The sequence below is a fragment of the Myxocyprinus asiaticus genome, chromosome 2, assembly GCF_019703515.2.
Source record: "Myxocyprinus asiaticus isolate MX2 ecotype Aquarium Trade chromosome 2, UBuf_Myxa_2, whole genome shotgun sequence".
Lineage (NCBI taxonomy): Eukaryota > Metazoa > Chordata > Actinopteri > Cypriniformes > Catostomidae > Myxocyprinus > Myxocyprinus asiaticus.
This window is the reverse complement of record NC_059345.1, coordinates 27,728,538-27,744,261: the sequence shown is the minus strand read 5'-3', so window position 1 is coordinate 27,744,261 and position 15,724 is coordinate 27,728,538. Positions and strand designations below refer to the sequence as shown.

At 41.5% G+C, this 15,724-nt stretch overlaps 1 protein-coding gene across 19 annotated transcripts in view; it reads right to left on the bottom strand.

Moving 5' to 3' along the window:
- The window catches only part of LOC127450578 (transcription factor SOX-6-like), a 178,689-nt gene that overhangs the window by 34,853 nt on the left and 128,112 nt on the right, over positions 1-15,724 (bottom strand). For 18 of the 19 annotated variants that reach the window (XM_051714888.1, XM_051714843.1, XM_051714933.1 and 15 more), the window contains 2 exons: positions 13,794-13,914; positions 9,619-9,698 (listed from right to left, as the gene is read on the bottom strand). In XM_051714888.1, the coding sequence (XP_051570848.1) occupies positions 9,619-9,698; positions 13,794-13,914 (201 nt within the window). Of the gene's footprint in view, positions 1-9,618; positions 9,699-13,793; positions 13,918-15,724 lie in introns of all 19 variants that reach the window. The other variant, XM_051714813.1, reaches the window with a different exon arrangement.

The window sequence follows — 15,724 nt, the reverse complement described above, 5'->3', positions numbered from 1 at the left end:
TTTTAAACCCACAAAAAAGTATAAAGGAGTTTTTGAATGTGTATGTACCCAAGCGTGTTTGCCCTCTCTCTGCTCTCATTTCCTTTCCTTACTGGGCTACATAAGGACTCCATTTGTCATGGAAAAAGTGGCACCAGCATTAGTGGCCTGCCCCACCTCAGTCACTCAGACAGAAAACCCTGAGCTCAGACAAAGTGTTTTGTGTCTACATGTATCAGGAGAAATAAACACTAAAATACTCTCCGGTATCAAAGTTAAACGCTTGCACATTAGTGCCACACAAAAGGGTCATTCTTCTGCAGGAGACCTGGGGCAAGCGCCGGCACACGGACAGCGGAAATGGCAGGCTGATTAGGTTCACACAGTGATAGCACAGCTCGCCAGCTTCATAAACAGAAAGCCTTTGTCCCACAAAGTTAAAAAACACAATCGCTTTCTCTCTACAGGTAAGAAGTGAATGTATGTGTTTGTGCGAGTATGTATCTTTGATCGTGTTTGTATACTTGTGAGAAAGAGAGAGAAGGAGAGCCCTTGACCCAATCTGCTGGACAGATGTTTGTTAACAGCACTGCTGTTGCTGCTGTGGATGGGCAGAGGGAAACTGACCTCACGTGGGAAGAACTTTTTTGTTCCGGAAAAGAGCGTAATTGGCTTTTGCTTCAAATTAGAGCCAGTCAGTCTGCCTTTTGTGAGGCCTGATTAATGGGTCAAAGCCACAGGGTTAAAAGTAAGGTGGCCCGGCCCCTCTCAGCCAGATGAAAGGCACAGTGTAAGAACAATAAATACTACCGCAGAGGTGTGACATGTATAGCACACTTCTCATTGTCAAAAGCAGGAAGGGAGATGTGTGTTTGCACTGAGCTGTACAGAATTTTGTGTGGCCTCTGTATTACTATAGCCAAGTGTTGGGATGGTGAAAGGTGTGAAAAATAGAAAGACAAAGGGAGAGAGAGAGATTGCTGATGTGATGTGATGACACATGTGGTAGTCTCTGTCTGAAGGGCATATGCAGGATAAAGCGGGGATATTCCATTGGGGCTGCTCTCCCTCTCCTCCGGCCATACTGCAGGGTCTCCACAGCAGACAGGGCCAACACTAATAAGGGTCATGCTGAAAGTCAACGGCCGAACAGGGAGCAGGGCAGCTGGGATGTGCTGACTTCATGACCCCCTGCTCCACAAAACTAAAAAGCTGAGCATGGTCAATCCCATCTCCTTCAGTCCAAACATTAGAATATTGCATAAAAACACAAATGGTTGGCATACTTGTGCTCTTAGGTTACTATTCTGGCATTAATTCTTGTGTTATTAGGATACTATGCCCAACGGGGCGACAGAGTTACCTTTAAATGTCTGTGCCATTAAACTGGATACTTTATTATTCAGGTGGGTAGATATAAATATATCGACAGACTTGAATAAACGTACTCAGAAAGATTCACTTCAAAAGTTGCTCTGCTATAATGGTAGTATGTAAAAAGAGAAAACTGACCATGTAAGAGGACTGTTTACGCTAATGTCCACTATACTGCCTCTTGATGCAACGTTGAGTATGCAACAACTCAACTTGCGCTTATGAAGTTATGAATTGTTTTCTGACACATTTCGTAAAACAACAACAAGTGAAATCCAGCTAGCATAGTCTGAATCATTTGCATTCATGTACTTGCAAAGGGAATGGCCTTAAAGACAAGAACAAAAGAAAAGCACTGCCTTCAACACTACCTCAACACACATGTGCTAATACCAACAGACATACAAAGTGGTGTATAAGCAGCAATCTGACACAGTGGAGAGCTATTACAGTGTGAAGTGAAGCTGCTGGCTCTGAGGAAATGGGAGCTGATGGGGACCGAACACTGGTGGGGTTCGACAGAAAGAGAGAGGCTGAAAGAGAAGCAGAGAGAAAGAGAGGCAGAGATGTTGAGCTGCTCTCAGCATGTGGTTTCAGAAAGGCCTGCAGAGAAAAGGTCTGATCCACCCCAGTGGCTCAGGTAATACTGTACCTTTGTCCACTTGAGCATTAAATGACTCACTGCTATACAGCTTAGTTAGAGAGAAAAGGGCTCGGGAAATGGGGCTTTTCAATTCGCTCGCCGGCAGTCCTCACACTTCAGGCAACACACATACACACAATTCTGTTAATATCTCCTGCCTCTCTCACTCTCTCCCATATAGGCCAAGCCCATCTCACAGACCGTGGATTCCAAATAAGTAGGATTTGGCCCAAGGTCAGGCCGTTAGCCTCTGATAATTAAAAGCAACCCCTCTGGAGACAGAAGAGGTTAAATGAGAGGGTTCGCTGTTTCTGCCTGGAACAACAGTATTTGCAGATCAGCCAGTTTAGCCGACACTTTCAGGCCACTTTCCTGGACACATCAGCACTCTGCTTATGTGTCTCTGTGTCTCCTAAAGCCAGTTCAGAGCTCCACCTCTGTGTAGAAATATGTAATCGTTCAGGATAAACTGTTTATATTCTGAAAGGCTAGGCTAGGCTTTTTTTATGGTCAAACAGCTTATTAAATTCAAAGACTCTAACTGTGTTTTACACTAACTGTGTCTTCAAAATTTACTAAGAAATAATTATTTTAATAATAAACGTAATGAGCTTTATGATTTAAACAAGTGGAACAAGAAAAAGAAGAAAAGAAAAAGAAGTAAAAAAAAGTTTTTTTTTATTATAGTCAAATAGCTTATTAAGCACCATGATGTTAACCTTTTTACATGATCAAAATACCTATTAGAAAAAATTCTTAAAAATGAACTTAATATAAATAAATAATACATTTTATGAGGTTTGCACTTAGAAAAAGTGTACAAAATGTGAATGGAACAAGACAAAATACAAAATACATTCAAGTCTTAATAACTTACTTAATATATTTGCCTCCCAGATGTATTTATCTTGTTCTAAATATAGCACTATACAAAATAATAAATGTACTCTACCTTTAAGGGTTATGCAAAGATATTCTCTGAATATTTGTTTCTGAGATATAAAGTAATAAAACTGAAAACACTCGATTTAAGCCTTTGGCGACGAGAGCACATACAACAGTCAAATAGCCCATCAAGCGAGGAAAAAACAACTTTAGTCTCCTGTTTTTTCTTAAAGTGAAGGGCTGACTGCTCTCTGGCAGATGCTGTGAAATACAGTGGCAGATTTAGCAAATTTTACTGCTTCTAGCTATAATGGTGCATGACTCTCTCTCCCCAGCTTATTCGCACAGGCCCCAGTCTGAGCTCACTGAAACGAATCCATAAAGCCACAAAAACCCCACTGCTACATTATCATACGTCACAACATAAGCACACTATACACACTAAATTACATACACTAAGACTCATACACTACATACACTTGCGTGTGTGTCCTCTCTTTGTATGGCCACAGCTGAGTGGTAACATGGGGAGAGTACTGCGTTACTGCCGCATGGGCGACTCTGCCATTTCGGTAGCATTAGGGCGCCCATGCCCGTTTGCCACAAGGCTTGTCCAGGCTCATTGCCCAAGGCAGGCGGGCTGACCCAGGCTGGCCCAGATGTCAGAAAGGGAAGCAGGGGTGCGCTAGTGCACTGCGCCAATGCTTTCCAGTATGGCCAGACATCTGTCCCATCTGCTGGCGCCCAGCCTGCTCCCTCGTTCATTTCTCCCTTCCCCCATTTCTACCCATTCTCCTTGGTTTTTCGCTTTTCCCTCTCTTTTGTTACATTGCCTCACTAACTTGAAAAGATGATTAAGGGATAGTTTGCCCAAAAATAAAAGTTTTTATCATTTACTCATTTACCTTGTGTTTTTCAAAACCTGTATGACTTTCTTCTGTGGTACACAAAAAGGAGATTAGCTTAAGTCACCATTCACTTTCATTGTACGTAAACCAGATGCAATGAAAGTGAAAGGAGACAGGATAACATTCCTCCTAACATCTACAGAATGACTGCCTTAGTCACCATTCACTTTCATTGTATAGAAACCAGATGCAATGAAAGTGAAAGGTGACTAAGGGTAACAATCTGCCAAACCTCTGCAGAATGACTGCCTTTGTCACCATTCACTGTATAGAAACCAGATGCACTGAAAGTGAAAGGTGACTGAGGATAACATTCTGCCAAACATCTGCAGAATGACTGCCTTAGTCACCATTCACTTTCATTGTACAGAAAAGATGCAGAAAAGAACATTTGGCATAACATCTCTTTTTGTGTTCCACGGAAGAAAAAAAAACAGTGTTTTAATCGTGATTAATCACATACTTTTTTGTAGTTAATTGTGATTAATCGTATAAAGTAAAAAGATAAAGATAGAAATGCATTAATAAAGATAGTATAAAGTATAAACATAGAAATGCATTAATATTTCACCAATTCAAGTAACATTAAATGTTTCCCAAAGTCTAAGTGGGAGTTTGACTAACTGAAAGAACTAGTCCCCACATAGGTTGCATATTCATTGCAATGGGCAATAAATCTTTTAAACTCTCATCCTCCACAATATTAATCTGCTGGTAGACTGTGGCTATCTGCTTTCCAATAGCAATCTTGTAGTCGTGATCATGATTCGCGTCAGAGCATCAATGCCACCGGCACTTTGAACCTCACATGAAGAGCGCTTGCAAACAAAAACATCTCATTCTGCGTTCTGGTGATAGTTAAGACTTGCCGTGCTTCTGTGGTAATTAAAATGCACCTTACATGCTTCTGAAAAATACTTGATTTCTATCACAATTTCCAGCTGGTCTTGTTTTGTACATCAAATAGCATTAAGAGGTCCTTTCTCCATAATTTTATCATGGAAGTGCTGGTGTGTGTGTGTGTGTGTGTGTGTGTGTGTGTGTACAGAGATTCTTTTATTTACTGAGATAACAACCTCTGTGGCTCTATCATAGCAGAGAGCGTAATGGTCAAGCGTGACAGTACCGCCCATAGAATGTCAATGGGACCGCCGCATTTTGCTATGTTATGCTAAGCTTGTGAGCTAAAATTGATAGAAGGGCTCTGGTGTGTTGTGTGTGTAAGTGTCCGGGCGGACACATTAAAAAGGTTCCGCCCTTCCCAACATGTGTTTATGTGTATTAACGGTAAATGCATTAATCGTGATTAAGACAAATTAACGCGTTAAGCTTTTTAAATTAATTGCATGGGTTAACGTGTTAATTCTGATAGCTCTAAAAAAAAATATAATAATATGGGTTTGGAACAATATGATGATATGATTTAATGATGACTGAATTTAAATTTTTGGGTGAACTATCCCTTTAACGGTAATATATCTGATGTATGTGTTCCTGTGGCTAAGCTGTGGTGCAGAGATTTTCCTCTATACAAGCATGTACAAATAACCATGTGCTGATATTAACCCATGTGCATGAAGCATCTTGAGCTACACTCTGCACATCCAATCTCTCTGTCTATGTTTCTCTCCTGTTTACTTGCCTCTCTGTCCATCTGACCCTGTTTTACAATTATATGTGCCCATCCATCCATCCATCCAGATGTCCACCTATTCCTCCCATTAGTGCCTCTGCCCTGTGCTCACACCGCCTCTCTTCTTATGTCTATCTCTGCGGAGTCTGTCTCGCACAGCACGCGCCACTCCTTTCCTCCCTTCTTCTCTCTCTCCTCTCCTCCTCAATCACACCAGCAGCTGTTCGCTCTCTTCTGCAGCTCGAAAGTGCTCCACTTGCTAGCCATGGCAGAGAGCCCTGTTCCCTCCACACATCCGGAATGCAGATACATGAGCATCCAAACAAAAGATAACACAGTATTTCCTCTTATCCCTCATTTCTTCAACCCCGGCAGTTCAACTGAGAAGTTTCCTTGACCCTCAGGTATGCTTTGAAGAACCAGTCTGCTTTTAAAAGGGAAAATTAATTCAATTTTTTTTTTATTCTGTCATCATTTACTCAAATTCGTGTTGTTCCAAATCAGTATGGCTTTTTCTTCCTTCCTCGGAACACACAAAGGAGATGTTAGGCAGAATGTTATCCTCAGTCACCATTCACTTTCATTGCATCTTTTTTTCAAACAATGGCAGCGAATGCTCACCGAGTCTAACATTTCGGCTGTTCTTTTGTGTTCCAAGGAAGAAAGAATGACATACAAGTTTGAAACAACATAAGGGATGTGTAAATGATGACAGTATTTTTCATATTTCATATTTGTTTAAATGTGTAAGTAATGAGAGCATTAACTGAGGCACATTTATTGAGGAGAAGGGCAACTGGAATATGAATTAAGTAGTCAATCAAATAAATACAGTTTAAAAATGTGACAAAGCTATGAAGAGAGGAGGAGTAAGAGTGGAGATAAAGATTAGACAATGGAGAGGACAAAATAATAAAGAAAGCATAAGGGAGATAGGAAAGGAAAGAGTAAATGAAAGAGAGTGGGGGTCAGTAGGTCCTATTTGAGTTTACTCCCGCTTTTATGTGCCACGGGGAGGCCCCAAATGTTCTGCTTTATCTGGTGATGCTTTACTTTAGAACTGTTGAAACCCCAAAGCCTGCTTTCAATGATTAAAAAACAGGCCTTTCGCAAGTCGACTTCAGATTTGTAAAGAACTCATGGCAAAACAATATATCAGGGAGAGAATGGCTTTAAGCAAATTGTTTTCCTCTAAGCAACTGATGTATGCTGGCAAATTAAATGCCAATTCAGAGAGACAAAAATAAAATCGAATTCTTTTGTAGAATTAGGATCATTTCTTTTAGACCGTCTGGGTGTACGGCTACAATCTGAACGCAATTTCCGCCTGGAGGTGAGAGGTGTCACTTCTAATAGGCAGGCAACACAGGGGGATAGAGCCATTGTTTGGAGCCCGTGCCCACCTCATCCTGAACCCTGAGAGGGTCTTAATGAAGAGAGGCACGCGGTCTGGGGAATAGTTTGAGCGGCTTTCCTCTGGTGACTTTCAGACGAGGACCAATCTGTCAGGGATGCATTGAGTGAAATTACTTGCTGTGTTGGGCTTCGTGGTGACAAGTGTGTGTGTGTGCGTGTGCTGCTGGACGAGGGAAATTTATTGACAAGCAAATTACACTCTAAGATCGCCTGGCCGCTTTCATTTACACTCCCCAGGACCTGAGGCCTTTTGTTAGCCTGTGGACCGGCTTAGCTGATGGGGAAGAGACAGAGAGAAGAGAAAAAGAGAGAGAGAGATCCCATGGCTGTCCCACTTACTGTTATGACATGGTAAAATTGCAAGCCGTAGCATCGGCAACATTAAGACTGGCAGATCGGATGTCCCTCTTCCTGCATGAGCGAGCATTGCTCTGTGGGAATTAATTCCTTTCCAATCAGAGCATTTTTAAAGGTTCATATATTTCCCCAGTCTAAACTGAGCAAATTAAGGAAAATGATACCTTGCCAGAATTGCTGACAAGTGAAGATATTCTAATTAGACAGATGCACCCAGCAAGTGGCAGGGGGTGGGTGGGTCCACTGGCACAGGAAATGGGGATCTCATAGGTGAGGTCCCTCCCATTGAGCGGATCAGTGATGCATAAGCGGCACAAGCTCAGTGATACTGCCATTACAGATAATCACTCAGACATACCAGACGAATCCATACATACCTCTCATTAACACTGACCAAGTGCTGGCCCTCATTTATCAGACATATTTAGAAAGATTTGCTTCCTTTGATTTAAGACAGGAAATCAAAGCTTGTTATTCTTGCTCAAAAAAAGAAAAGGAGACAAAAGCAGCCACAACCACAAGCTAGCACATGCTAACTGCTGTACAAATCCTTCCATATCTCCCTTCCCCACAAAATTATAACCTCATCTACATCCATCTATTGTTCTTTTCATTTAAAACAATGTTTTGGAACTTTTTGTGTCCTCTTTTGACTCAGTTGCCTGTGTAACCTCTCTTTCTTAGCAAGACTTTAATGGACATAAGTGCTAACAGCATTATCATCATGTTTGGTATGAGATACATCTTCTTCCTCATCATTTTTAATAATATTCCAATGTGCTTTGTGCACTCACATTGGAACGTTTGGGACGCGTGGCGGAAAGGGTATGTTTGACTAGCTGGGCTTTCTTAGACTGAAGGGTAGGTAAAGTAAATAGCAATCTGCTCTGCTAAATATGTGGCAGACAGACAAACTTCAATTAATGGGAATGCAACCCATTTGTGTTTACTGTATTTTCTAAAGGTCAGCCAAGTCATGGACTCGGAGACTTGATTTCAGCCCATTCCCAGGGTTCAATCTATTAGCACAATGAATGACTGAGAGGTCTTGGTGCCTTTTGAATTATGACTATCCCAGACTTTAGCTGACCCATCAGAACACTATAAATAGATGGGACAGGATGGGTTATGCCACCACCGCCTACTCCAGGAGGAAGGACATTTTTTAATAATCTGTTCTTTTCTCCCATTTGCTCGCTTTCTCTGTTTAGCTTGTTCGCTTACAAACACACGCACATACTACACACAGTTTTTAATATGAATAGACTCATCCCACACCTTCAACACAAATGATTGTTCTCCCCAAAGTCACATGTTATAGCAGAGGCCTTTCCAGCTCCAGCTGCAAGCATTGTTCCAACTTGCCAAGGCTCATTAATGCTGAGAGCGATAAGCTCCGAAGGACAAATTGTGCACATGTATCAGCAAGAAGAAAAGGTACGAAATGCTTTCCTAGCCCCTCTCTCCCCCGCACGTCCTCCTCCCTCTGATTGCCGCTTTGTTTTGTAACATTCCCAGATATCAGAGAGCTTAATGTCTAATTGCTATCAACTGCTTACCACTGTTGTTGACACAACTGTCTATGAATAAAAGCAAGAAATATATGAATAAATGAATCTGCTGCAGGGCTGTAAGCTGTTTCGGCTTCTGCTCTCATTCATTTACTCCTTCACACTTTGTTCAAAAGAACTTGAAGGAACTTTTAAGAAGTTTTGAAGAACAGCATCAGTTTTACTCAATCACTTGCTTATAAGACATCTCATAATTTATTTGAGTAAACAGGAAGGACTAATGACATTAGTTTAACAGTGCTAATAAAGGCCCCTGCCTTCACTATTAGGTCAAAGAAATTTGTTCTTCGTAAATGAAAGAAAGTAAGAGTGATACTTCAAGTAACAAAAATGTGAGCTAGTCTTTTCAAAGCCTTTATTTTCCAAAGAAACAATTAAAATGACAAGCATGATAAGATAAGTTGGAATGAAGATATAGATCTATATTAAAGCATGTCGCCCAGAGATAGTATCTGACTGGGGTTCACAAGTACAGTTGCCAGCCTGTGACTCTGAGAATCGCTCTTAGGACAGCCTGGAGGGTTTTGGAAGGTCTTCCAACATCATTTTACATTACTATACCACAAAGTTAATAAGAACACCGTGAACCAAGAAAGCAATTAAGGTGCAAGGGGCCCTACTCCCTGAAATACACTTCATAAACAAAACTCCCAGTTCCCATGTAGGTGTATGCATAAGCATGAAGACTGCGCTAAAAAAGGGGTATATAGCAGATGGAAGGTGTTAAGCTAGTAGGGGTGGACCGGTGTGAGTGATTTAGCTCTAACTTGTTATTTAAAATACAGCTGGTTTGCTCACACGGTGCTCAGGGCTTGGCCTGCTGCCCGTAAATTATTTTTTAGCTGTACATACCTGGAGCTGGAGAGGGTTAAGTCCTGAAGCAGCAGCAGCTGCCATTGTGGATGGAATGAACTGCACTGGGTAGTTATCACCTGTCAGAGAAAGAGGGAGGGGGAGATTGTGAACAATGTGCACAGGTTGAGACAATGAGCCGGCCCAACGGTAGGCCAGACAAGTGCCAACACAGTTCCTGTGGGCCTGCCTGCACCCAGCCTTGGCACTCAGCCCAAACATCTGCACTCACAAAAGAGTCAGCTGGTCAGAGCAGAGCGGGCTTTGCACAGGAGTGTCTCTCTCATTTCTCTCACATTGTTTTTTTCCCTTTCTTTCTTTCTTTCTTTCTTTTTCTACTAACTGTGCCCACACTTGCAGAGTCTTTTCCAATCTGTCTATGTATTGTACACATTTATGCAATTTTTTATTCTGTTCTTCACAACTACCTGTGGTGTCAATAAAATGGACGATATATCATGTTCTATTAGAAGCTTTACATGGCTGCATACTTGTTGCACTATTGTTCTACATACCATTATGTTTTTTACAATGTAATCTGGCACAATGAAATGTGTGTGAGAGAGAGGCGCTGAGGCCAACCTCAACAGGTTACAACAAGTGTTTTATCTAAATACAGCTTGAAAGACATTTTCATTATGAGATCAAATGTACCCAACAGAATAAAACACTATAGATACAATAGGGCGATAAAAAAACAGAACATAATAGGACATACACGTCAAAGGACCTATTATCTTACACAATGTGATTGCTTGACATATCACGTGAGCGAGCCGACTGGTTAACAGATAAGTTCAAAGAACCTAACAACTTGCAACTTTCAGACATTCATGCCTGAACTTTGTCTCTTGGCTTGAAAGACAACTCACCATAGAGGCAGACATTTCACACTAATGTCTGCTATAACTGCCCTTGCGGCAATTTAGGGAATGCAGTGTGTACTTGCGTTGTGTTGGAATGCAAAAACGCACAAAATCGAACTTGTGCAGCTAGTAGCATCTGCATTTATGTTCTTGTGAAGAGCAAGTTTTGGCCTTAAGTACAAGCTCTTGGCTCACAAACCTCAGGCCAGAAAGCCCAAGCCAGAGCCACCACTTCATCCTGTAATTTCAAAGAACCTTGTCGAAGCAAGCTTTCTGCACAGAGACTAAGCAAGAAGGGGCAAACCTCCCCAGCACAGTCTTCTTCTCTTAAAAAAAAATGGGCAGGCAGAAGAGGAGCTGTTGAATAATGCTTAAAATGCTCTCTTTCATAAAGGCATTACTAGAGAGCTTCATAGTGTATTCTGTTTCAACCAGGTATCATGCTGCAAATCGAGGACAATATGGGCTGCCAACTTGGCACAGGGCCTCTTTAAGTGGAAGGACCCAAGTGTCTCACACAGAGCACTGCTGCTGCCATCGTGGGCTGGTGGTCCCTAAGACGCAAAGGCCGCAAGGCTAATGAAAAGGTGGAGGAGAGCAGGAAGGAACGGATAGCAGAGTGCTCCTTCTGCAACCTCTTCACTTCTACTCCAGCTGATGCCAAGAGCTAAGTGTGTGGAATATTCTAACCGAGTGGGCCTCTTTGAACTGAATGGTTTTGTTAAAGGGCTCAGTGTCTTGCTTACGTCTCTTCCCTTAGGCCAAGATCAGAGGCTCTTTTATATAAAAAAGCACATAGAACAATAACTGGCAACAATCCATCGAGGATCTATAGAGCAGCTCAACACGGGGATCATCAGTTGCTAATGCAGTGTATCAATGTCTAAACGCATACAGAATGAACATTCTCTGTGACATGAATGCGCCCTCCAGGCAAGGTTCTGGAGAATCATTGTTTGTCAGTGGGGGTGTCAATCAGGCATTGTGGGATCACTGCGTTCCAAGGACCGTAAACATCCAAGGGGCTGTTTGCAGCACCTCAATCAGCAATACCTCTCTTCATATCCACACAGGGAGGATCACCACTATCCTCCTCAAGTCTGTTTGAGAAAAGGATGACCTGAGTCCTCTCTTTAGACAAAGAGCAAGCCATTGAGCACAGTGTGTGAGAAAGGGGATCTCTGCTGTTTCACTGCAGGGTTAGGACCATCAGCACTGGGCCTTGGCTACTTACATTGAGCCAGGCCAGGCCCCCCACGCTGGGTAGCAATGAGTTCTATCTCATCATCCATGGCAATATTTCGAGTCATGCGCGTTAACAGCAATGAGCTATTTCCTAAAATGTTCTCCTCTCTGCTGTTTCGCAAATTATGAATAATGCAGGTGCTTTACACACAGCAAGTATTCCATTACAGCTGCTGTTATTTGTACTAAAACACTTTCCATGTCAAACATATTAAAAATCAAACTGGGGAAAAGAATCCCCTCAGGCTCTTTGTTCAACCTGTCATGCCTTTGTAGTTCCAAAATAGCTGACTTTATGTTCCATCGTTTACCTTTTTAGTTAATTTATTAGCTGCTCTACCACACCCTGTAATATTCTGCTGACTTCTGAAGCTAACCCCCCCCCACATCAGTCACTCTGTCTCGGTATTTTGCTCTTTTTTTATTTTTGACTTTTTATGAGGTGCTGGCATCAAACGTGTGTGCTCAAGGTATAGTTTAAAGACAAAAGGAAACCAGGGCTTTCCCTACTTGAGCTGCATTAATTTCTCTTTCTTCCTTCTTTTCAAACAAATTTTTGTCTTTATTTCTCTTCTTATTTTACTGTTCTTTTCCTTGAAATTTCCCACAGGTCTACTAATGCTTCAATTAACAACTCAGCAGCTAAAATGAAAAGTCATCACTTGAGCATTTTTATTTTTCTCAAAAAGCAATCAACCTACTATACTGCAACTGATCCCCTGAGAGGCAGGACTTTGCTTTGAAACATTTAATTACAGAAAATAAGAGTGGCACATCCTTAAATCTCAAAGCAATGACTGGATATAAGGTTGAGGAATACTAGCCTGGCAGTGAGTCAACCTGCATGTTGTAGCAATTTTTTACAAATTTGTTTTTAAATTTAGAATGCTTGCACGAGGAGCGATTTTTTTTTTCACGAAAGGAGAAGAAAGACATGCCTGGACAAGTATGACAGCAGCTTCACCAGAGGCCCTTCAACCTCAAAAAGGGAAAATGCTCGCTAAGGGTCACATTACACTTCTAAAATGAAACAGAAATAACCAGGGGCAAGGGGCATATTATGATAAATTGTTAAAGGTATAATTCACCCAACAATGAAAATTCTGTCATCGTTCACTCACCCTCAATTTGTTTCAAATCTGTATGAATTTCTTCCATGGAACACAAAAGATGATGTTTGGCTAAAAGTTATCCTCAGTCTCCATTTGCTTTCATGGCATCTATTTTTTTTTCTCCATACAATGAAAGGGAATAGTGACAAGGACTGCCATTCAGCCAAACATCTCCCTTTGTGTTCCACTGAAGAGAAAAAGTCATACAGGTTTGGAACCACATGTGGGTGAATAAATGATGACAGAAATTTCATTTTTGGGTGAACTATTCCTTTTATGTAATTCATTAGATCCAGCCATCATTACTAAACAACTGTTTGATTAGTATCTACAAACCTGTGACACTGACACGTCCCTTCCCAAGGTGACAGTTCTAAGTGTGAATATATTGGACTGGAATATTAAGCATTGTACAGGGGCATGGAGAGTGTTATATTGGTAAAGCTTCCTCTGCATATTTGTAGTCCATGAATTTGAGAGCCTTTCATGTTGACAGTGTTTATATTCCAGCCCTCATTCACACCATCCATTGTTCTGCCGGCTCGAAATGCCTCGAACTCTGCTAATATTGGCTGCTTCACTGAGGTGATACATTTAACAGTGTTCAGAATTAATTGCCTTGATGAAGAGAGCTTGATGTTCTCAGAATCCAAAGGGGTGTGTGTTGTGGGCTCTTTAAAAACAATACATTTGCCAGTGAACACAAAGAAATAAAAAACATACATGCTGAGGAAAAGTGAAAGACATGAAGACCATGAGGAGGATAAAGAGAGCTTGAAAGAGGGGCCAGTGAGCTAAGGCTTTCCCACTGAGGTACAGTGAATGATGGTCATTTTCCACCAACTTAGATAACTAGCAATGGACGGATGGACAGACAGATGGAAAATAGATAGATAGATGGATGGATGGATGGATTAAATAGATAGATAAAATCTGAAGTGTGTGTTCTTACCTGGCTTATAGGACATGCCTGGGGGAAAGAGGAAGCCCTGCTGGGCTGCCGCGGCTGCTGCCAGAGTGCGCTGGTCGTGTGGAAAAATGGGGATCATGAGCGGAGGCATGTGACCCTGGACCTGCTGAACACAGAGCGAGAGGAGATCACACAGGAGTCTAACACAGGCTGACAGCAGAGCTCATACTCTGCCCCCAGTCCACCCTGCACACGCTCAGCAAATACATGCACTTAATACTCGCCAATCGCACTTAAGCACTTCAAAGAAGCCATCACACACACATATACACAAACAGGGGTGGATGTACAGTAATTGCAGAGTGTTTATGCATACTGTATTTATATTATGATGGAAAGGCCCAATTCATTGTTTTGAGGTGATTGCGGTCTTTAAGATAATACGATAAAACCAGATGAGATATTCCTGTGCTGATAATTTTTTCACATAAACACACAGAGACATTGTCTTTTGTTGTCAGGCTGACATTCCTTGCAAAGCTTAATCATGAGACTCACTGTGTGGAATCTAAGAGGCTTTACAGTGCGTTCGGTTGCGGGATAAGTGTCATGAGCACAAATTTGATTCTTCAGAATGGAACAGCCTTAAAAAACAGAATCCTTCCTCTTTTCAGAATAACAGGTGAGATTTTCTTCATCAAGTGTGCGCACCACATGTCATGCTGACAAACTATAAACACAGCGTGTCCTCACAGATAAACAGAATTTGTCTTATGGTCTTTGTAAGGTAATTTATATAGATGATAAATGCCGATGGTAGGCCAGTAATTTACTGCACCTGCTTTCAGCTGTGAAAATGATGGAAAAGGTGGTGTATTTGTGATATCTCACCAGTCATTGCGTGTGGTGCCTTTTAAATGCTTTCAACCATGTTCGTCTTCATTCCTCCTTTATTGCAAAATATAGATAACTGTATTGATGTGCATAAGGGCAGCTTTAGCTCTATGCATGTGTGTGTGTGGATTATGTCTCCAGGAAAGAGAGAAAGAGTAAAAACAGATTCACAGAAATAGAGACAAACAAAAAGGGAGTCTGTGTGTTTTTAGGGATCTGAGCGACTTCCCATAGAAGTCTAAAAACACATGTATGTGGAGTGTTGGCTGGGCCCAATGTTACTGTCATTCCCTGCTTCTTGCCTGTAGGTGATAGGCTGCAGTGCTGCTACTGTGGGCCAGGATAGAGTTAATGCAGACGGCTTAGCCCACCTCTGAGGAGCCCAAATGGAGAACGGGTTAATAAAGGTCAACCCCCCCCCAAAATAAACACATTATAGAATTTTTCTCCATTCATCCCTCTTTAAAATGAGCCTGAAATAAAAAACGGTTTGGATGCAATTACTGCTGCAGCATTGGGGCATGAAATCAATGTGCTCTGAGCAACCACTTTCAACTCTGCATTTCTCGCTGAGGTTTTACACTGCTTTCGTCTTTCAAACACCTAACACTAGAGCTCGGTTCAGTAGGGCCTGTTCCCCAGGTGCTAAACAAGTGTTCAGGTCCACATCATTGATTTGGCCGAGTGAGTTCTTCTAAGCAAAAAAAAAAAAAAAAAAAAAAAAAAGAAAGAAATATCCTGCACTTTTCTGTTTATGGAGTTTTACACTTTAAAATAGTGCAACTACAGAGTTAACACTGAGCCGCACCATGACCCACATACATAATGACACCTGGTCTGCCTCACCTTCTCCATCATTTTTAAAATATTTTCTTCATTCTGACTGAAAACTCTGAACAGTTAAAACATAATTAGAATTTGAATAATTTGAAACAAAGTAACTATCAATTCTAATAATAACTCTGCTAATAAAATAGATTTTCCTAGTGCTATTTCAATGGGTGCAAACAGCACGTGAATGAAAAAGGGAAGGTAGGAACAGATAAATTGCCCTCAGTTTGAGAGGTCATGATTTGCAG